At 45.7% G+C, this 20,471-nt stretch overlaps 1 protein-coding gene across 1 annotated transcript in view; it reads right to left on the reverse strand.

Annotated features, from left to right (window-relative positions):
* LOC141147258 (kelch domain-containing protein 1-like) overlaps window positions 1-19,385 on the reverse strand; it is a 40,833-nt gene extending 21,448 nt beyond the window's left edge. Inside the window, exons 1-3 of the mRNA XM_073634461.1 lie at window positions 19,210-19,385; window positions 9,549-9,794; window positions 6,688-6,767 (exon numbers count right to left, since the gene is read on the reverse strand). Coding sequence (XP_073490562.1) covers window positions 6,688-6,767; window positions 9,549-9,732 — 264 coding nt within the window. The 5' untranslated portion in view covers window positions 9,733-9,794; window positions 19,210-19,385. The remainder of the gene's footprint in view (window positions 1-6,687; window positions 6,768-9,548; window positions 9,795-19,209) is intronic.
* Window positions 19,386-20,471: the final 1,086 nt, after the last annotated feature.

The following is a 20,471-nucleotide window of genomic DNA, read 5'->3' on the forward strand; positions in this document are numbered from 1 at the left end:
TTGTCACATGAAAAGATTTACAAAAATGTGAGGGGTGTACTTACTTTCGTGAGATACTGTGTATATATATATATATATATATATATATATATATATATATATATATATATATATATATACACACACACACACACACACACACACACACATATATACACACACATACATACACACACACACACAGCTTGTATTCACACCCCCTGAAATTTTCCACATTTTGTCATGTTGCAACCAAAAACGGAAATGTATTTTATTGGGATTTTATGTGATAGACCAACACAAAGTGACACATAATTGTGAAGTGGAAGGAAAATGATAAAATGATACAAATAAATATGTGAAAAGTGTGGGGGGGCATTTGTATGGCGCCCCCCGGAGTCAATACTTTGTAGAACCCCCTTTCTCTGTAATTACAGCTGCACCTTCTTCCACATGTTTGCTGTGTCCCCCACATGGCTTCTCACAAACTGCAAACAGGACTTCTTATGACTTTCTTTCACCAATGTCTTTCTTCTTGTCACTCTTCCATAAAGGTCAGATTTGTGGAGAACACGACTAATAGTTGTCCTGTGGACAGATTCTCCCACCTGAGCTGTGGATCTCTGCAGCTCCTCCAGAGTTACCATGGACCTCTTGGCTCTTCTCTGATGAATGTTCTCCTTGCCCGGCCGGTCAGTTTAGGTGGACGGCCATGTCTTGGTAGGTTTGCAGTTGTGCCATACTCTTTCCATTTTCCGATGATGGATTGAACAGAGTTCTGTGAGATGTTCAGAGCTTGGGAGATTTTTTTTTTTAATATAACTTTACCCTGCTTTATACTTCTCCACAACTTTATCCCTGACCTGTTTGGGGTGTTCCTTGGCCTTCACGATGCTGTTTGTTCACTAAGGTTCTCTAACAAACCTCTGAGGGCTTCACAGAACAGCTGTATTTATACTGAGATTACATTACACACAGGTGGACTCTATTTACTAATTGGGTGACTTCTGAAGGCAATTGGTTCCACTAGATTTTAGTTATCAGAGTAAAGGGGGCAGAATACAAATGCGCCCCCCCCCCCCCCCCCCACACACACTTATTTGTTAACCACTTCCCAACCGCCGCACGACGATGTACGTCCTAAGTTTGAACGGGGATATCGTTGTTATGGCAGCAGCTAGCTGCCATAACCCCGGTATCCCCGTTTTCGTGCGGCGGCCGGCTTTCAGATAAAAGTGGTCCCTGCGGCGGATTCGCCGCGAGATCACTTTTATCGGTGGCGGGAGAGGGCCCCCCCCCTCCCGCCGCGATCCGGTGCCCTCCACCGCTTACCGGAGCCGTCGGTAGCGGCGGAGGCGATCGCGTCCTCCTCTGTGGTGTGTCTGGAGACGAGTGAGGCCAAGATGGCACTCACTCGTCTCCATGACACTGCTGGGCGGAAGCGACGTCAAAACGTCACTTCCGTCCACGCCTCTTAAAAGGCATATTTTTTCAAATGTCATTTTTCTAAATGACTTTTTTTTTTTTATTTTTTTTTATTGCATTTTAGTGTAAATATGAGATCTGAGGTCTTTTTGACCCCAGATCTCATATTTAAGAGGTCCTGTCATGCTTATTTCTATTACAAGGGATGTTTACATTCCTTGTAATAGGAATAAAAGTGACACAATTTTTTTTTTTTTTTAAACAGTGTAAAAATAAATAAAATATTGTAAAATAAATAATAAAAATTGAAAAAAAATTTTTTTTTAAAACCCCCCTGTCCCGACGAGCTCGCGCACAGAAGCGAACGCATACGCGAGTAGCGCCCGCATATGAAAACGATGGTCAAACCTCACATGTGAGGTATCACAGCGACCGTTAGAGCGAGAGCAACAATTCTAGCCCTAGACCTCCTCTGTAGCGCAAAATATGCAACCTGTAGAATTTTTTAAACGTCGCCTATGGAGATTTTTGAGGGTAAAAGTTTGACGCCATTCCACGAGCGGGCGCAATTTTCAAGCATGACATGTTGGGTATCAATTTACTTGGAATAACATTATATTTCACAATATAAAAAAAAAAATTGGGATAATTTTACTGTGGTTTTATTTTTTTTATTCAAAAAAGTGAATTTTTTCCAAAAAAAGTGCGCTTATAAGACCGCTGTGCAAATACGGTGCAAAAAAAAAGTATTGCAATGACCGCCATTGTATTCTCTAGGGTGTTAGAAGAAAAACCATATATAATGTTTGGGGGTTCTAAGTAATTTTCTAGCAGAAAAACCTGTAAACATGTAAACACCTAAAATCCAAAACGAGGCTGGTCCTTAAGTGGTTAAAAAAAAAAAAATTGAAAACCATTTATCATTATCCTTCCACTTCAATATCTATCTATCTATCTATCTACACACACACTTTTTTTTTATACCATTAGGGATATTTAGTTGTCTCTTGGGATACAACAGTATACAGTAAACAGTACACAGTATAAAATGTCTGGTGAGAATCTCGTGTATCTCACATACACTGTATATTTCCAGCACAAATAAATAAGTATTTACACTACTTGATAAACTTCATTCCATCACAAGACATAGATACATAGTTACATAGTAGGTGAGGTTGAAAAAAGACACAAGTCCATCAAGTCCAAACTAGAACATGCGGTTTCAAGTTTCCCCAACAATGGTATGAAGTAAAACATTCCTCACTCTGTACATAATACATAAATAATAAGTTGAAGACACCACAAGTGCTACACACGTCCAAATCATTTCATTAAAGAGCACAGAGTGTAAGCAGTATATCCAGGCCCTCTGTCCCTCTGTCGCACATCCCCCTCCCTCTTTCCAGCAATTCTCAGCTCTTAACCGGTTCAATACCGGGCATTTTCACCCCCTTCCTTCCCAGACCAAATTTTTAGTTTTCAGCGCTGTCGCACTTTAAACGACAATTGCGCGGTCGTGCGACGTTGTACCCAAACAAAATTGACGTCTTTTTTTCCCCACAAATAGAGATTTCTTCTGGTGGTATTTGATCACCTCTGTGGTTTTTATTTTTTGCACTATAAACAAAAGAAGAGCGACAATTTTGAAAAAAAAAAAAAAAAAACACAATAATTTTTACTTTTTGCTATAATAAATATCCCCATTTTTTTTTTTTTTTTTTTAATTTTTTTTCCTCAGTTTCGGCCGATATGTATTCTTCTACATATTTTTGGTTAAAAAAAAAAAAAAAAAAAATCTCAATAAGTGTATATTGATTGGTTTGCACAAAAGTTATAGCGTCTACAAAATACGGGATAGATTTATGGCATTTAAAAAAAAAAATATTTATTTATTTTTTTTACTAGTAATAGCGGCGATCGCGATTTTTTTTTGTGACTGCGACATTATGGCGGACACATCGGACACTTTTGACACATTTTTGGGACCATACACATATATACAGCGATCAATGCTATAAAATTGCATTGATTACTGTGTAAATGTGACAGGCAGGGAAGGGGTTAACCACTAGGGGTACACAAGGGGTTAAATATGTTTCCTAAGGGAGTGATTATAACTGTAGGGGGCGGGGACGTACAAGGGGAAGAGACCGATCAGTGTTCCGCTGTACTGGGAACACAGATCGCTCTCCTCTCAACTGACAGGACGTGGATCTGTGTGTGTAAACACACAGATCCACGGTCCGGCCAACGGACAATCGCGGGTTCCCGGCGGACATCACGGCCGCTGGGCACACGCACCGAGTCCCGAGCAACGTGGCGCGTGCGCGCCCCCTAGACGGCCGGTTACGTCCACCCAGGATGGGAGATCCCATCTGTGGACGTCATATTACTATGGCCGGGTACTGAAGTGGTTAAAGGGATTGTAAACGATCACCTTGAAAAACAACCCATTCAGTTTAAGTTAGAAATAAAAGACAAAACATTTGTGTATAGAGTTAAAAAAAAAAAAAAAAAAAAAAAAAAAAAACACACACACACACACACACACACACACAACATTATGAAAACTCCCCCCCCCCCCCTCTTTTTTTTTTTATAACTTACATAGTTACATAGTTAGTCAGGTTGAAAAAAGACACAAGTCCATCCAGTCCAACCATAAAAAAAACAAAAAAAACAAAAAACAATATACCCAATACTATACCCACAGTTGATCCAGAGGAAGGCAAAAAACCCCAGCAGAGCATGCTCCAATTTGCTACAGCAGGGGAAAAAATTCCTTCCTGATCCCAGGGAGGCAATCGGATTATCCCTGGATCAACTTTACCTATAAATGTCAGTACCCAGTTATATTCTGTACATTTAGGAAAGTATCCAGGCCTTTCTTAAAGCAATCTACTGAGCCGGCCAGAACCACCTCTGGAGGGAGTCTATTCCACATTTTCACAGCTCTTACTGTGAAGAAACCTTTCCATATTTGGAGATGAAATCTCTTTTCCTCCAGTCGTAAAGAGTGCTCCCTTGTCCTCTGTGATGACCGTAAAGTGAATAACTCAACACCAAGTTCACTATATGGACCCCTTATATATTTAAACATGGAGATCATATCCCCCCTTATTCTCCTCTTCTCAAGAGAGAATACATTCAGTTCCTCTAATCTTTCCTCATAGCTGAGCTCCTCCATGCCTCTTATCAGTTTGGTTGCCCTTCTCTGCACTTTCTCCAGTTCCCCGATATCCTTTTTGAGAACCGGTGCCCAAAACTGAACCGCATATTCCAGATGAGGTCTTACTAATGATTTGAACAGGGGCAAAATGATATCTCTCTCTGATCTCATTCCCTCTGTTCTCAGCTGAATATGAGCTGGGGGAGGAGAAGCAGCATCACACTGAGCTTCCCAGTGAAAGTCTGTGCAAGGGAGGTGTGTCGGGAACAAGTCTGATCATCGGAGGAGAACAGGCCGAGTTCCCAGCACAGCTAGGAGAACTGACCACGCTGTGCCCTCCTGCTTAGTGTGGTCAGTTTTTAATAGGGAAGCAGAGGGACTGGCAGGAACACCAGGGAGTTCAAACAAAGGAAGCAATACAAAGAGAACAGGAGACTTCCTCATATAAGGACAAGGTACATCAGCCACATATCAGGAATATTAAATGTTAGGGGAACAAACACTTTAAATGAAGCTAGTGCTGTGTGAAAGAAAAAAAAAAAAAAAAAAAAAAAAAAAAGAATGAGGCATGTTCATAAACATTGATCAGACAGGAGAAAGAGAGATACAAAGTAACATTGTTTATAAACATTGATCAGACAGGAGAAAGAGAGATACAAAGTAACATTGTTTATAAACATTGATCAGACAGGAGAAAGAGAGATACAAAGTAACAATGTTTATAAACATTGATCAGATGGGAGATAGAGAGATACAAAGTAACATTGTTCATAAACATTGATCAGACAGAAGATAACATTGTTACTTTTTTAACTATCTATGCTATTTCATTCATCTGCAGATTAAAGGGATGAGCTTCCATCTATATGATGTCAGTTTAGGCAACCTGATAAGTGTAAAAAAAATAAAAATAAAAATAATAAAAAGGTGACTATTTAACCTTCTATTAACCCTTAGTTTACCCCAATCATCTCCAAATTACCTTCTCCTACCTCTCCTTCCTTCAAAATTATTTTCCTGCTGAATTTAACTGTTTATTTATTAATCAATAATATTTAAACTTTGTGTAATTTTTGTGTTACTTTTTTAGTATTATATTTAAAATTAAAAAAAAAACAAAACAAAAAAAAACCAGTTTGATTAGTAAGAACTGCAGCGTTTTTTTTATCGGAATCATAACTTTATTGTCAAATTATAGAACATTTATACTTTTAATCCACAGTAAGCCGATTTTTTTAAATGAACATTGGTAAGGGGAGAAAAAAAAAATTAAGATTTGTAACATTTTGTCTAATGATTGCTTTAGATTTTTCTCTTTTTTTTTCTTTCTTTTTTTTATTACAAGACAATATCAGGAAATGAAAGCCTTGTTGGAAGCCAATATATGTATTGCATAAGTGTCTTAAGCAATGACAAAGTTATACCAAATAAATAGATGCATAGAAGTAAGGTAATCATTGCTCTGGTCAAAATGGGGTGTACAGGGGCGAGAGATGAAGGGGTTAATAGAACAAAAATGATGCTATAAAAGCAGAGTCATCTTTGTTCTGGCACCATGCGGGGCCACCATCTACTTCCTGCTGGCTCAGAGATGACACAATCGGGTACATTCTGGTGCCTGTGCCAGTTCTTGGCTGCGTTCACAAATGTCTGACACGGATCAGCCCCTGCAGCAGCCTGTGACTTCGCAACTTGCTAAAAAGTTACAACGTTGCAGTCTGAGAACAGTAATGCCCCATCTTTAGTGTTGGTGGGAGGAATTGTGTCCCATCAATGGTGTCATTAGGAGGAATGGTGTCCCTTCATTGGTGTCATTGAGAGAAATTGTGCCCAACCATTGGGGAGGGGAGACCGAGGAAATGCCTCCTCCTGCCTGCAGCAGATTGATGACGTCATCTCAGCCGAGGCAAAGTCACTGATTGGGTGGATTTTTAATGATAAAAGGTGGAGATTTTTTGAACAATGATCCTGTTTTCTGTACATTGTGACACGTCTGGAATTTATTCATGCGGACTTGTAACCTCACTGACAGGATCACTTTAATTGCTCTTTACATGGGAAATTCCTCGCTATTGTTAGAAAAAGGGAAACGTCAGAAGTAACCAGCTCACCTGATAAGCCACCATGGAATGTCCTTCCAGCTTCTCTGGAGCCTGCCGGCCACCCGGGAGCTGCTCCCACTGGTCCAAGGCTAAAAATAAGAGCGAAATGAGTGAGACGCACAGAAAGGAATGGGGGGGGAGGGGGGGGGTCTGTCTGTCGGGAGTGACTCTGTGTACCCAACATGGGATCAGATATGCCACTATGATCTGACTCAGATACTCCACATGACATAAAAAGCAGTGCTTTACTCCACTCAGCCTCTGGAGCTCGTATCTTTTTTTTTTTTTTTTTTTACTTATTGATTAGATTTTAGTCCATATCGTCTAAATAAGGTGAAGCATCATCCAGCATATCACCCACAGATTATTATATTTTTTTATTTATTTGAAGTCACATCATGACTCTTCATTCATCGCTCCTGGCTCCCCCCCCTCCCCCCGCTGAGTTCCCCATGGGGGCTCTCGTGTATGCTTGCTCCTGAGACCTGCTCTGTGTCCATAAGCCCCACAGAACGGGGCCCAGCCCTGCCACACCGGTCCCTCCTCACTGGCTGTGAATGGCTCCCGCTGCTGCGTCTCAGCCAATAAGGAGGCAGAGAGCCGGGACAGCAGCTGCTCTCGCCCACATTGCTGGATGAGCATTGGGCTCAGGTATGCATTTAGAGGGGGCTGCGGGTGAAGCTGCATTCTGAGGGTTTTTTACCTTCATGCGTAGCATGTACACTTCAACTACTTCCTTACCGCGCTATAGCCAAAAGACGGTTACAGGGTGGCTCTTTTCCGGGAGAGTATCCATGGATGTCCTCCCAGGAACCACGCCCCTGGGGCCCTTTACTACGACCCCACAACGGCCCTTTCACATGTTCTGCAGTGAGCTCCCTTCCTACTGTATTGGGGCCCCCCAGGGTGGCAGAAAACAAGAGATATATGTCACCAGCATACCAAGAAAATATAAGGGTCCAAAGCAGTGGGAGAACTATCAGGGTTGCAAAGGTTGTCCTGCCACCGGGCCCTGGTGTTCTGCCACTGTGGGGTTCCCCAGCCTCCTCTTGCTGTCCTGCCCCTGCTATTGACAGCTCTGGTCTGGCATCTCTTGGAATTTACAGGCTGGTCCTCTTGTCCTAAGGACGGGAGAAATCAGTCTGTTTTTTCAGTAACTGAGAGTCCTGGTGGAGTCCTTCCTGCAACTCGCTCTTCTCCCTGCCAATGATGATGCAGGGGAAGGAGCAGATCGGGCGGCTGTGATTGTGTGAGCGCTCGCATTATGCAGTGTCAGCGAGCAGAGGGAGGGGGGAGGAATCACCCACAGGAGCTGACTGGGGACGCGCTCCCTCTCAATGGAGACTGTGTTACTCCAGCGGCGGCCCGAGTAAGATGCGCGGCGCATCCGATATGAATGTAAACAAAAAGACATTGCCTTTTTGTAAAAAAAAAAAATGTTTTTTTTTAAATGGGGGGGGGGGGGGGGACATGGCCCCCTCTGCCGCCCCCCCCCCCCCCCCAGGGACGCCATTGACTCTGTGATCACTGCGTCCTTTGAACACAGCAAATTACAGAGCGTGGTAAAGGGCCAATCACTGCAGCCCTTTACCATATTGATCAGCTGTGTTCAATTACAGCTGATCACAGTGTAAACATCCTCATGCGCTGCGACAGCATAAGGTGAGCCGGTAATCGGCAATCCTGACAGGGGACATGTACACAGATCATCAGTGCCCTGATTAGTGCAGCCTCAACAATGCCCATCAGTATCTCCTCATCAGTGCCACCTATAAGTGCCCATCAATGTAGCCTCATCAGTGCCATCTATAAGTGCCCATCAGTGTAGCCTCATCAGTGCCATCTATAAGTGCCCATCAGTATCTCATCAGTGCCACCTATAAGTGCCCATCAATGTAGCCTCATCAGTGCCATCTATAAGTGCCCATCAATGTAGCCTCATCAGTGCCATCTATAAGTGCCCATCAGTGTAGCCTCATCAGTGGCACCTATCAGTGCCCACCAGTGGCACCTATCAGTGCCGCCTATACGTGCACATGAGTGTAGCCTCATCAGTGCCACCTATTAGTGCTCATCAGTGTAGCCTAATCAGTGCCCATCAGTGTAGCCACATCAGTGCCACCTATAACTACCCATCAGTGTAGCCTTATCAGTGCCACCTATAAGTACCCATCAGTGCCACCTATAAGTACCCATCAGTGTAGCCTTATCAGTGCCACCTATAAGTACCCATCAGTGTAGCCTTATCAGTGCCACCTATAAGTACCCATCAGTGTAGCCTTATCAGTGCCACCTATAAGTACCCATCAGTGTAGCCTTATCAGTGCCACCTATAAGTACCCATCAGTGTAGCCTTATCAGTGCCACCTAAAGTGCCCATCAGTGTAGCCTCATCAGTGCCACCTATAAGTGCCCATCAGTGTAGACCAGCTGTTGACCTCTACTGAGCATGCTTCAGTTTCAGTTCCCTTCTAAACTGTTCATTTGCTAATTTTTATTTTGTGCGGCGACAAAGAGGTTGGGCTTTAATGCATCCACAGGCAGCAGAGGTTTCTGTGCTGGGACTGCTCTCATTTCACATGCCCAGCACAAAGACCATGCTCATGGCCTCTAGCAATGATCGGTATCCCATGGGACTGGCTCCCGATCATGTGACCACAATGACAGCCAATCACAGTGCTCATGTGGTTAGTTAGTCTTTCCTGCGCCCTATTAAAGGGATGCCTAGGTTGGGTGGGAGAAGCATTGCGAAAAATCCAATGAGTCAGTGACCGCTTCAATCGGAGACTGATCACACAGGTGTCCAGCCTTATGACAGAATAAAACCAACATGGTGGACAGAATTCATGGAATATAGGAAGTTCTCTTACCTATGTTATACCTCCAGAAGTCACCGAGGACATAGTCCTGCCGCCCGCCGTGGATGTACAGGAAGCCGTTGTGAACGGCGGCGGCATGTTTGAAGCGGTCACAGGGCACTCTCTCCCGCCGGGATAGCGGCTCCCATGCACAGTCCGCGCTCTCATTGATCATACTGGCCCTCTTCTCCAACATGGTCCGAGGGGGTCAGGACCCGCAGCAGGGGGTCCGTCTGCCACACAACAGTGCCGACATTTCTGTAGAAGACAGTAAGGAATCGTCAAAAAAATAAATTGAATCCTCTAAATCGGGGGTCTCTAAACAAAAACTGTCCTTCAGACTTTAAGGGGGCTGGACTGCGGCCTTTGGAAGTAGAAGAGGTCCCAATGTCAGCGGGAAACAATAATGCCCCATCTTTAGTGTCATTGGGAGGAATGGTGCCCCATCAGTGGTGTCATTGGGAGGAATGGTGCCCCATCAATGGTGTCATTGGGAGGAATGGTGCCCCATCAATTATGTCATTGGGAGGAATGGTGCCCCATCAATGGTGTCATTTGGAGAAATGGTGTCATTGGGAGGAATGGTGCTCCATCAATGGTGTCATTGGGAGGAATGGTGTCCCATCAATGGTGTCATTGGGAGAAATGGTGTCCCATCAATGGTGTCATTGGGAGGAATGGTGCCCAATCAATGGTGTCATTGGGAGGAATGGTGCCCAATCAATGGTGTCATTGAGAGAAATTTGCCCCACTATTGGTGTCATTGGGAGGAATGGAGTCCCAACATTGGTGTCATTGGGAGGAATGGTGCCCCATCAATGGTGTCATTGAGAGAAATGGTGTCCCATCAATAGTGTCATTTGGAGAAATGGTGTCCCATCAATGGTGTCATTTGGAGAAATGGTGTCCCATCAATGGTGTTATTGGGAGGAATGGTGCTCCATCAATGGTGTCATTGGGAGGAATGGTTTCCCATCAATGGTGTCATTGGGAGAAATGGTGTCCCATCAATGGTGTCATTGGGAGGAATGGTGCCCCATCAATGGTGTCATTGGGAGGAATGGTGTCCCATCAATGGTGTCATTGAGAGAAATTGTGCCCCACTATTGGTGTCATTGGGAGGAATGGTGTCCCAACATTGGTGTCATTGGGAGGAATGGTGTCCCATCAATGGTGTCATTTGGAGAAATGGTGTCCCATCAATGGTGACATTGGGAGAAATGGTGCCCAATCAATGGTGTCATTGGGAGAAATGGTGTCATTGGGAGGAATGGTGCTCCATCAATGGTGTCATTGGGAGGAATGGTGTCCCATCAATGGTGTCATTGGGAGAAATGGTGTCCCATCAATGGTGTCATTGGGAGAAATGGTGTCCCATCAATGGTGTCATTGGGAGGAATGGTACCCAATCAATGGTGTCATTGAGAGAAATTGTGCCCCACTATTGGTGTCATTGGGAGGAATGGTGTCCCAACATTGGTGTTATGGGGAGGAATTTTTGGTGTCAATGGATGAAATAGTGCCCGAAGTGCTGGATAAAAGCAAGCAAAGGGCTGCATCAGGCCGCAGTTTGGAGACCACTGGTCTAAATAAAAGATCCAGGTCCCAGATTCACAGTTCCACCCAAAAATAAAATAAGACCCCCTGACCGCTGTACAATATTCCACACAGTTTTTATATAAATTGGAGGAAGAAAAAAACAAAAAAGAAGAAAAAAAACAAAAACAAAAACAAAAAACAAACAAACACTGAACTACATTGTGTTGAATTGCCTGAGTCTTTATGTTATGTTTGATTATATCAGACTCCACCACATACATACATACACATATATATTTTATATTATTTACATTTCTGCAGAGGGCTTTTATTTGTCTGTGACCCCATTCAGGAGATTTCCCCTCACTTCCTGTTTCCGTGACACCAGACTGAACATTATGGGTGGAGTAGTCACCAGGACAGGAAGGCACAGACAGCATTGTCACAAGTTCTAGCCCCTCCCACAAAATACTGCCCCTGCTTGAGAGATTTCCCATCACTTCCTGTTCTCAGTCAGGGTACAGAGTTGTATTTAAGTGCCCATCATCTCCGCACACCAGCTAAAAATAAATAAATAAATCATGTTGGGCAGAATCGGGGTGGGATGAGGTGATGCACAATCCTCCCTAATTCCTGCCATCTGCTGCTCTGATAGTTTCATATTTCATGTACTAGAAATGGGAGTGGCAGATACACACTGAGAAATAAAATGATGACCTCGAGTATCCATTATTATTGCCTAGAGCGACTGCTGACAACCTAACATGTTTCAGGCACTGGGAGGAGAGGGAAATAGGGCATTCAGGCCAGCCCAGGGGGGAGCTCTGGTGTGAAGGAGCTTTTTCATAATCCGATGACAGCAGAAGTGACACAGGAAGTGGTTAAAAACACATATATTGGGGTCACCGCTGTCACTGATGGGACATGGGAGTCGTGTGGGTCACAGGACTGGCTGAGCACTCAGGTTTGTCAGGTAGCGCAGTTCATGCTCCAGTTTTTCGAGCTGTGAAGTTGAATTTCACCTCCGGGGTGCGGAAAGTTGGAGGAGAAAAATCTTCTGACAATTCCTGGTAACCATTTCAGAAATTCCCCATAAATGTGGTCAGTCCGGTCTTCAGTGTGGCTAACCTGGGGGGGGGGGGGGGGGGGGGAGATCTGATGAGAGACGGAGCTAGGAGTCAGAAGTAGAAATGTCACCACCAAGAATCCAGAGAGTCATTTACCACTTCATAATTCAGCACAGGGATGGTGGGAACCCCTCAATGGGCACAGCGGGTGTACAGACCCGGGAACTCAGCACAGGGATGGTGGGAACCCCTCATAATGGGCACAGCGGGTGTACAGACCTGGGAACTCAGCACAGGGATGGTGGGAACCCCTCATAATGGGCACAGCGGGTGTACAGACCCGGGAACTCAGCACAGGGATGGTGGGAACCCCTCAATGGGCACAGCGGGTGTACAGACCTGGGAACTCAGCACAGGGATGGTGGGAACTCCTCATAACGGGCACAGCGGGTGTACAGACCCGGGAACTCAGCACAGGGATGGTGGGAACCCCTCATAATGGGCACAGCGGGTGTACAGACCCGGGAACTCAGCACAGGGATGGTGGGAACCCCTCATAACGGGCACAGCAGGAGTACAGACCCGGGAACTCAGCACAGGGATGGTGGGAACCCCTCATAACGGGCACAGCAGGAGTACAGACCCGGGAACTCAGCACAGGGATGGTGAGAACCCCTCATAATGGGCACAGCGGGTGTACAGACCTGGGAACTCAGCACAGGGATGGTGGGAACCCCTCATAATGGGCACAGCGGGTGTACAGACCCGGGAATTCAGCACAGGGATGGTGGGAACCCCTCATAATGGGCACAGCGGGTGTACAGACCCGGGAACTCAGCACAGGGATGGTGGGAACCCCTCATAACGGGCACAGCGGGAGTACAGACCCGGGAACTCAGCACAGGGATGGTGGGAACCCCTCATAATGGGCACAGCGGGTGTACAGACCTGGGAACTCAGCACAGGGATGGTGGGAACCCCTCATAATGGGCACAGCGGATGTACAGACCCGGGAACTCAGCTCAGGGATGGTGGGAACCCCTCATAACGGGCACAGCGGGTGTACAGACCCGGGAACTCAGCACAGGGATGGTGGGAACCCCTCATAACAGGCACAGCGGGAGTACAGACCCGGGAACTCAGCACAGGGATGGTGGGAACCCCTCATAATGGGCATAGCGGGTGTACAGACCCGGGAACTCAGCACAGGGATGGTGGGAACCCCTCATAATGGGCACAGCGGGTGTACAGACCCGGGAACTCAGCACAGGGATGGTGGGAACCCCTCATAACGGGCACAGCGGGTGTACAGCATCAAACATTTATGAGCTGTAGGGAAATTTTCCGCGCTGCGGAGAAAATTGCATAACGTGCAGCACAATGAAAAGCCATTTTTTCTGAGGGCCCCAAAACCACAAAGTAGAATCCGTGTCCCAGTTGTATGAAGGGCCATCTGTGCAATGATTGTGAAAGTAAGATTGTGTCAGTGACAATAATGTAATAAATCTCTCTTTAAGGGGGATTAGGAAATATAACTGACGTCTGGGAGAGAAATGCACAGGATCCCCATCTCTGGGACAAACCGAGAGAGAGGAGTTCATCCCTGTGCTGCTTCAACTTCACTGTCCAGTTATAGACTGGGGGGGGGGGGGGACATCAAATTGGGGACATCTAGGGATGGAAAAAAAGTACTTCTGTTCCTTGTAAGCACATGAACACTGCATCCCAACCACTCCCTCCCCCACTCAGAGCTCCCACCCTATGTCTCTCCCCATCTATCCCCCCTCTGCTCCTCTTCCCCACCTATGAAACTTCCTCTGTCTCCCACTTATCCCCCCTATCTGTCCCTCTTCCCCACCTATCCCTAAGCCCTCAGACCCTATTCCCCCCCCTTTCCAACTCTGTCCCTCACTTATCCCCCCTGACCTCTGTCCCTCTCCCCACCCATCCCCCCTTTCTATGGCCCCATCTCTAAACCCTCAGACCCTGCTCCCCACTCGTAACCTTTAGAGAAAACAGGGTATCCCCGAATTGTCCACTAGGAGAGACACAGGAATATAAGGGACTTTTGGTGTGCCAGTTACAATAGTAAACAAAACAACAATATGCTTAAAAACAATAATATTTATCCATAGGTAAAAATCTGAAAATACAATCTAAAAATCAATAAATAAAGATATATATATATTTGTATTAAAATATTGTATTTTTTTATTGATTGTAGTTTAATTAAACTAAAAAAACAAATAGAGATGATAGAGATAGAGATGATAGAGTCTACATGGGCGTCCGCAGAACTTTTTTCAGGGGGGGCATAATTTTAGGGTCACCCATGCACCGCCCCTTTTCAACAATGTCATTATCACATTATGGTCAGAGACTGTAGACATAGTAAAGTCCCTAGGATAAGTAATGGATAATGGTCAACAGGCCCTTTTACCAGACCCAGCGAAATGACAGCAGTGATTTCTCCGGCTGGACGATCGCTCACTCTGGGTTCCCTGGGGGCGACTCTGGTCAGTAGTGTAGCATGTCTGTACCCTGGTAGTGGCTCAGTCTTTCTATCTTGGGTGGTGCTGGGCAGCGTGGCTCTCTCTCTCTCTGGTGGCGCTGGGCAGCGTGGCTCTCTCTCTCTCTGGTGGCGCTGGGCAGCGTGGCTCTCTCTCTCTGGTGGCGCTGGGCAGCGTGGCTCTCGCTCTCTCTGGTGGCGCTGGGCAGCGTGGCTCTCTCTCTGGTGGCGCTGGGCAGCGTGGCTCTCTCTCTCTCTGGTGGCGCTGGGCAGCATGGCTCTCTCTCTCTGGTGGCGCTGGGCAGCGTGGCTCGCTCTCTCTGGTGGCGCTGGGCAGCGTGGCTCGCTCTCTCTGGTGGCGCTGGGCAGCGTGGCTCGCTCTCTCTCTGGTGGCGCTGGGCAGCGTGGCTCTCTCTCTCTCTGGTGGCGCTGGGCAACGTGGCTCTCTCTCTCTCTGGTGGCGCTGGGCAACGTGGCTCTCTCTCTCTGGTGGCGCTGGGCAGCGTGGCTCTCTCTCTCTGGTGGCGCTGGGCAGCGTGGCTCTCTGGTGGCACTGGGCAGCGTGGCTCGCTCTCTCTCTGGTGGCGCTGGGCAGCATGGCTCTCTCTCTCTCTGGTGGCGCTGGGCAGCGTGGCTCTCTCTCTCTCTCTGGTGGCGCTGGGCAGCGTGGCTCTCTCTCTCTCTCTGGTGGCGCTGGGCAGCGTGGCTCTCTCTCTCTCTCTGGTGGCGCTGGGCAGCGTGGCTCTCTCTCTCTCTCTGGTGGCGCTGGGCAGCGTGGCTCTCTCTCTCTCTGGTGGCGCTGGGCAGCGTGGCTCTCTCTCTGGCTTCCACCCAGCACACTCCTGGTTCCTTGTCCTGTAGCGCTCTCTCCCTCAGCTTTTTTCCCAGGCTGCAGTCTTTCAATCTCTCTTGATCGAACTGAAGCCTCCTCCCTGTGGAAAATGGGGCCGCCAATCTTTGGGACTACATGTCCCATGATGCTCTCCACTCCTAGTCTCCTTTGATTGGCCCTCAGTTATTGCCAATAGGGAAGGAATGGAGCGGGCAGGTAGCTGGGCGGGGAACCTGGTGAGAGCCGCCGTCTCTTCTCCCTGACAGGAGAAATGGGGGGTGAGCGGGGGAAACCTCTGATAGCCCACAGCTCACCTTTCTCCTGTGACAGCGCTGCTGAGTTCTCTGCTGGACTGAGCAGGGAAAAGAGTCCGAAGTCAGATTACACGGATGGGTGGGCTTGACAGCACCTTGATGGTGTCACCCCACTTGCAGGTGGCACCCGGGTGCGGGCTGCCCGCACCCAGATAGCGACGCAACTGTACTGAATTTAAGATACGATACCTGATTCCAGGGAGGGGGGGGGCAATTGACCCCCCTTGCCCCTACCTGCGGACACCCATGGATAGAAATAGAGATGATGATAGAGATAGAGATGATAGGGATGATAGAGATAGGGATGATAGAGATAGGGATGATAGAGATAGGGATGATAGAGATAGGGATGATAGAGATAGGGATGATAGAGATAGAGATGATAGAGATAGGGATGATAGAGATAGGGATGATAGAGATAGGGATGATAGAGATAGGGATGATAGAGATAGGGATGATAGAGATGGAGATGATAGAGATGGAGATGATAGAGATGGAAATGATAGAGATATACACACACTATAAAAATATGCAAATTATAAAACATTTAATAATACAATAACTACAAGAATTAAACAATGAGAAATTCAGTTTTATATAATATCGAGTTTTGACATGGATAATATAACATGCATTGCACATTGTACAGTATGTTGTAGAGAAGAAATATTTATCCTACTGATCTTAGCTATTACGCAAGATATTATCTGGGACTTTGTTTTATTTAAACTAGGAGCTGCTCGCCTGTATGTGCGATTACAATATGTCCCTGGATTAGTAAGATTACTCCTATCTTGTAAGATATTTGGATTTGTGTTGGCTGCCACCGATTGTAATCACAGGATTATTTCACTTATTTGTATAATGACTAGGAATTCTCTAGTCATTATACAAATAAGTGAAATAATCACCCCTCCGCCGCCCCAGTCCAGCCCATAAGACTGGCGGTACATTAAAAGCGTAGTGTTAGCCGGCGGGGATTCTTTTCGCTTTCTTGCTGCCCCCCCTCCAAAGTGCCACCCTAGGCCAAGATACAGCGCTGACCTGGAGTATGCTGTCCAGTTCTGGGCACCAGTCCTCAGGAAGGATGTACTGGAAATGGAGCGAGTACAAAGAAGGGCAACAAAGCTAATAAAGGGTCTGGAGGATATTAGTTATGAGGAAAGGTTGCGAGCACTGAACTTATTCTCTCTGGAGAAGAGACGCTTGAGAGGGGATATGATTTCAATATTCAAATACCGTACTGGTGACCCCACAATAGGGAGAAAACTTTTTTTCGGAAGGGAGTTTAATAAGACTCGTGACCACTCATTACAATTAGAAGAAAAGATGTTTAGCCTTAAACTAAGTAGAGGGTTCTTTACTGTAAGAGCGGCAAGGATGTGGCATTCCCTTCCACAGGCGGTGGTCTCAGCGGGGAGCATTGATAGTTTCAAGAAACTATTAGATAATCACCTGAATGACCGCAACATACAGGGATATACAATGTAATACTGACATATAATTACACACTTGATGTGTCTTTTTTCAACCTCACCTACTATGTAACCACTGAGCCATGTCATTCCAGTACAGCAGCTGAGCGAGGCAAATATAGGGAGGAGGGAGTGCGGAGATTAGCAACTTCCATGTAAATAAAACTGAGAATCCAAAAAAAAGGTCATCGACCAATCCAATCCCTCCCCAACCACTTCCAACAGCGCCGTATCCTGATGTTACCGGCCAGTGTTCTCTGTACAGCACTGTGGTATATGTCAGAGCTAAATAAATGTATAATAATAATGTGACTGTGGGGGACATTAGAGTGTAAGCTCCTCTGGTACAGAGATTGATGTGACTGGCTCAGTGATCTCTGTACAGTGCTGCAGTATATGTCAGAGCTATATGAATGTATAATAATAATACAAATAATAATGATGATAGTGTGACAGTGTGTGACGGGGGGGACATTAGAGTGTAAGCTCCTCTGGTGCAGAGACTGTTGTGACTGGATCAGTGTTCTCTGTACAGTGATGCAGTATATGTCAGAGCTATATAAATGTATAATAATAGTGTGTGACTGTGGGGGGAGGGGACATTAGAGTGTAAGCTCCTCTGGTACAGAGATTGATGTAATCGGCTCCGTGTTCTTTGTAAAGTGCTGCAGTATATGTCAGAGCTATATAAATGTATAATAATAATAATAATAATAATAACAACAACAACAGTGTGTGTATGTGGGGGGGGGGGGCATTAGAGTGTAAGCTCCTCTGTACAGAGACTGATGTGACTGGCTCAGTATTCTCTGTACAGCGCTGCAGTATATGTCAGAGCTATATAAATGTATAATAATAGTGTGTGACTGTGGGGGGAGGGGACATTAGAGTGTAAGCTCCTCTGTATAGAGACTGATGTGACTGGCTCAGTGTTCTTCGTACAGTGCTGCAGTATATGTCAGAGCTATATAAATGTATAATAATAACAACAACAACAGTGTGTGTATGTGGGGGGGGGGGGGGCATTAGAGTGTGAGCTCCTCTAGAGCAGAGACTGATGTGATTGGCTTGGTGTTCTCTGTACAGCACCGCGCTATATGTCAGAGCTATATAAATGTATATTATTATTAATAACAACAACAACAGTGTGTGTATGTGGGGAGGGGACATTAGAGTGTAAGCTCCTCGGGTGCAGAGATTGATGTGACTGGCTCAGTGTTCTCTGTACAGCACTGCGGTATATGTCAGAGCTATATAAATGTATAATAATATTATTAACAACAACAACAACAACAACAAGTGTGTGTATGTGGGGAGGGGGGCATTAGAGTGTAAGCTCCTCTGTACAGAGAGTGATGTGATTGGCTCAGTGTTCTCTGTACAGTGCTGCAGTATATGTCAGCGCTATATAAATGTATAATAATAGTGTGTGACTGGGGGGGGACATTAGAATGTAAGCTCCTCGGGTGCAGAGAATGATGTGACCGGCTCACATCCAGAAGAGGATCGGATGTTCTATTTACTATATAAAGAAGAGATACAATCTCAGGATTGATTGTTACAATGTAATATCTGTTCTCTCCTCTATACATAGAGAATGTTGATGTATCGGAGTAGATTTAGAGAAGTATAATAATAATAATAATAATAATAATAATAATAATAATATTATACATTGATATCGGTGATTATATATATATATATATATATATATATATATATATATATATATACAGATCAGACTTTGTACATTATAGAGCTCAGCATAGGAACTAAGAAGAAGAAGAAGAAGATTGGGGGGGGGGTTCTCTAGTTCTCTCCCCCCCTCCCCCATCTGGCAGTATTCCCCCCTCCCGGGTCCCCAGCAATGGAGAGCTGTGTCTGGAGTTTTGTAGAGCCCCCCCGGGGATCTCAGACCCCCTCCCCCCTCCACTCACCGTACAGCCGGTCTCAGGGCACAGCACGCAGAGTTCAGGCACAGCCCCCCCTCCTCCTCCTCCTCCGGGAACAGCCGCACCCCGAGATCCCCGCTACACACAGCGGACTGAGAGCCGACACAGCGGAGATCAGAGACCACACCGCACAGCGCCACCTACAGACCACACCGCATACTGCCACCGCTCCTTAGAAGGCCACTACCATCACTGAAGAAGGGGCGGGAGATAGAACAACCAATGACCGAGAGGGGCGGTGTCGGCGTGTAGTATGGGCGGCCATGTTTGATATGGGCAAGGGGTTTAGCAGGGGTTGGATTTGTGGGATCTGTAATTGGTTATACAGAACAGGACAGAAACTCAGCAATTCCTTCCAAAGTATGAGCAGAGATCATTGGATGAAAGTGTTTATAGATGGAAAAATAAATACATTCATATATAATACATAGCTCCCAACTGTCCCTGATTTGGAGCAATGTCCCTCTGTCCCTCTTTCCTCCTCATTTGTCCCTCATTTTGGTCTGATCTATATAGATGTATATATGATGCACTTTTTGTCTTTCAAAAAGTGTTTCCCAGAGCTAAATCTTTCATCCAATTTCTAAATTGTTGCATTTCAAAATTTTAAAAGCCAATATAAAGGAAGAGTAGCGGTAAAAAGAAGCGTTTGTGGATTTAATTAACCCTTCTTTTGGTTAAATCTCCTTTAAGGGGGTGTGGCAGGAGGCGTGTCCTATGCCTACCTATATTTGCTAGTAGGTGTCCCTCATTCCCATCTCAAAGTGTTGGGAGGTGTGTATAATAGATTAATAGAAAAATGATAGATCAATAGCTAGATCAATAAGATAGCTAGATAAAGATACGATAGATAGATAGATAGATAGATAGATAGATAGATAGATAGATAGATAGATAGATAGATAGATAGATGCCCCCAGCTACATCACTAACCTGGTCTCATAATACTAACCAAGTTGCTCTCTTCAGTCGTCCCAGGATCTCCTGCTCTCTAGCTCCCTCTTCACCTCATCCCATGCTCGCCTCCAGGACTTCTCCCAAACTTCTCCCAGTCTTTGGAACTTCCTACCCCAATCTGTCTGATTCTATCTCACTGTACCTCCAGACACAGCTGATCACAAATTGAGGTAAAGAGCCAATAAGCAGCTCTTTACCATGTGATCAGCTGTGTCCAATCACCGGCTTCTGTAAAAGGGACATGTGCACTGATAATCTGTGCCCATCAGTGCCCACACGTGCTGCGAATC

This window comes from Aquarana catesbeiana, linkage group LG06 (genome assembly GCF_042186555.1).
Source record: "Aquarana catesbeiana isolate 2022-GZ linkage group LG06, ASM4218655v1, whole genome shotgun sequence".
NCBI classification, from domain to species: Eukaryota; Metazoa; Chordata; class Amphibia; order Anura; family Ranidae; genus Aquarana; species Aquarana catesbeiana.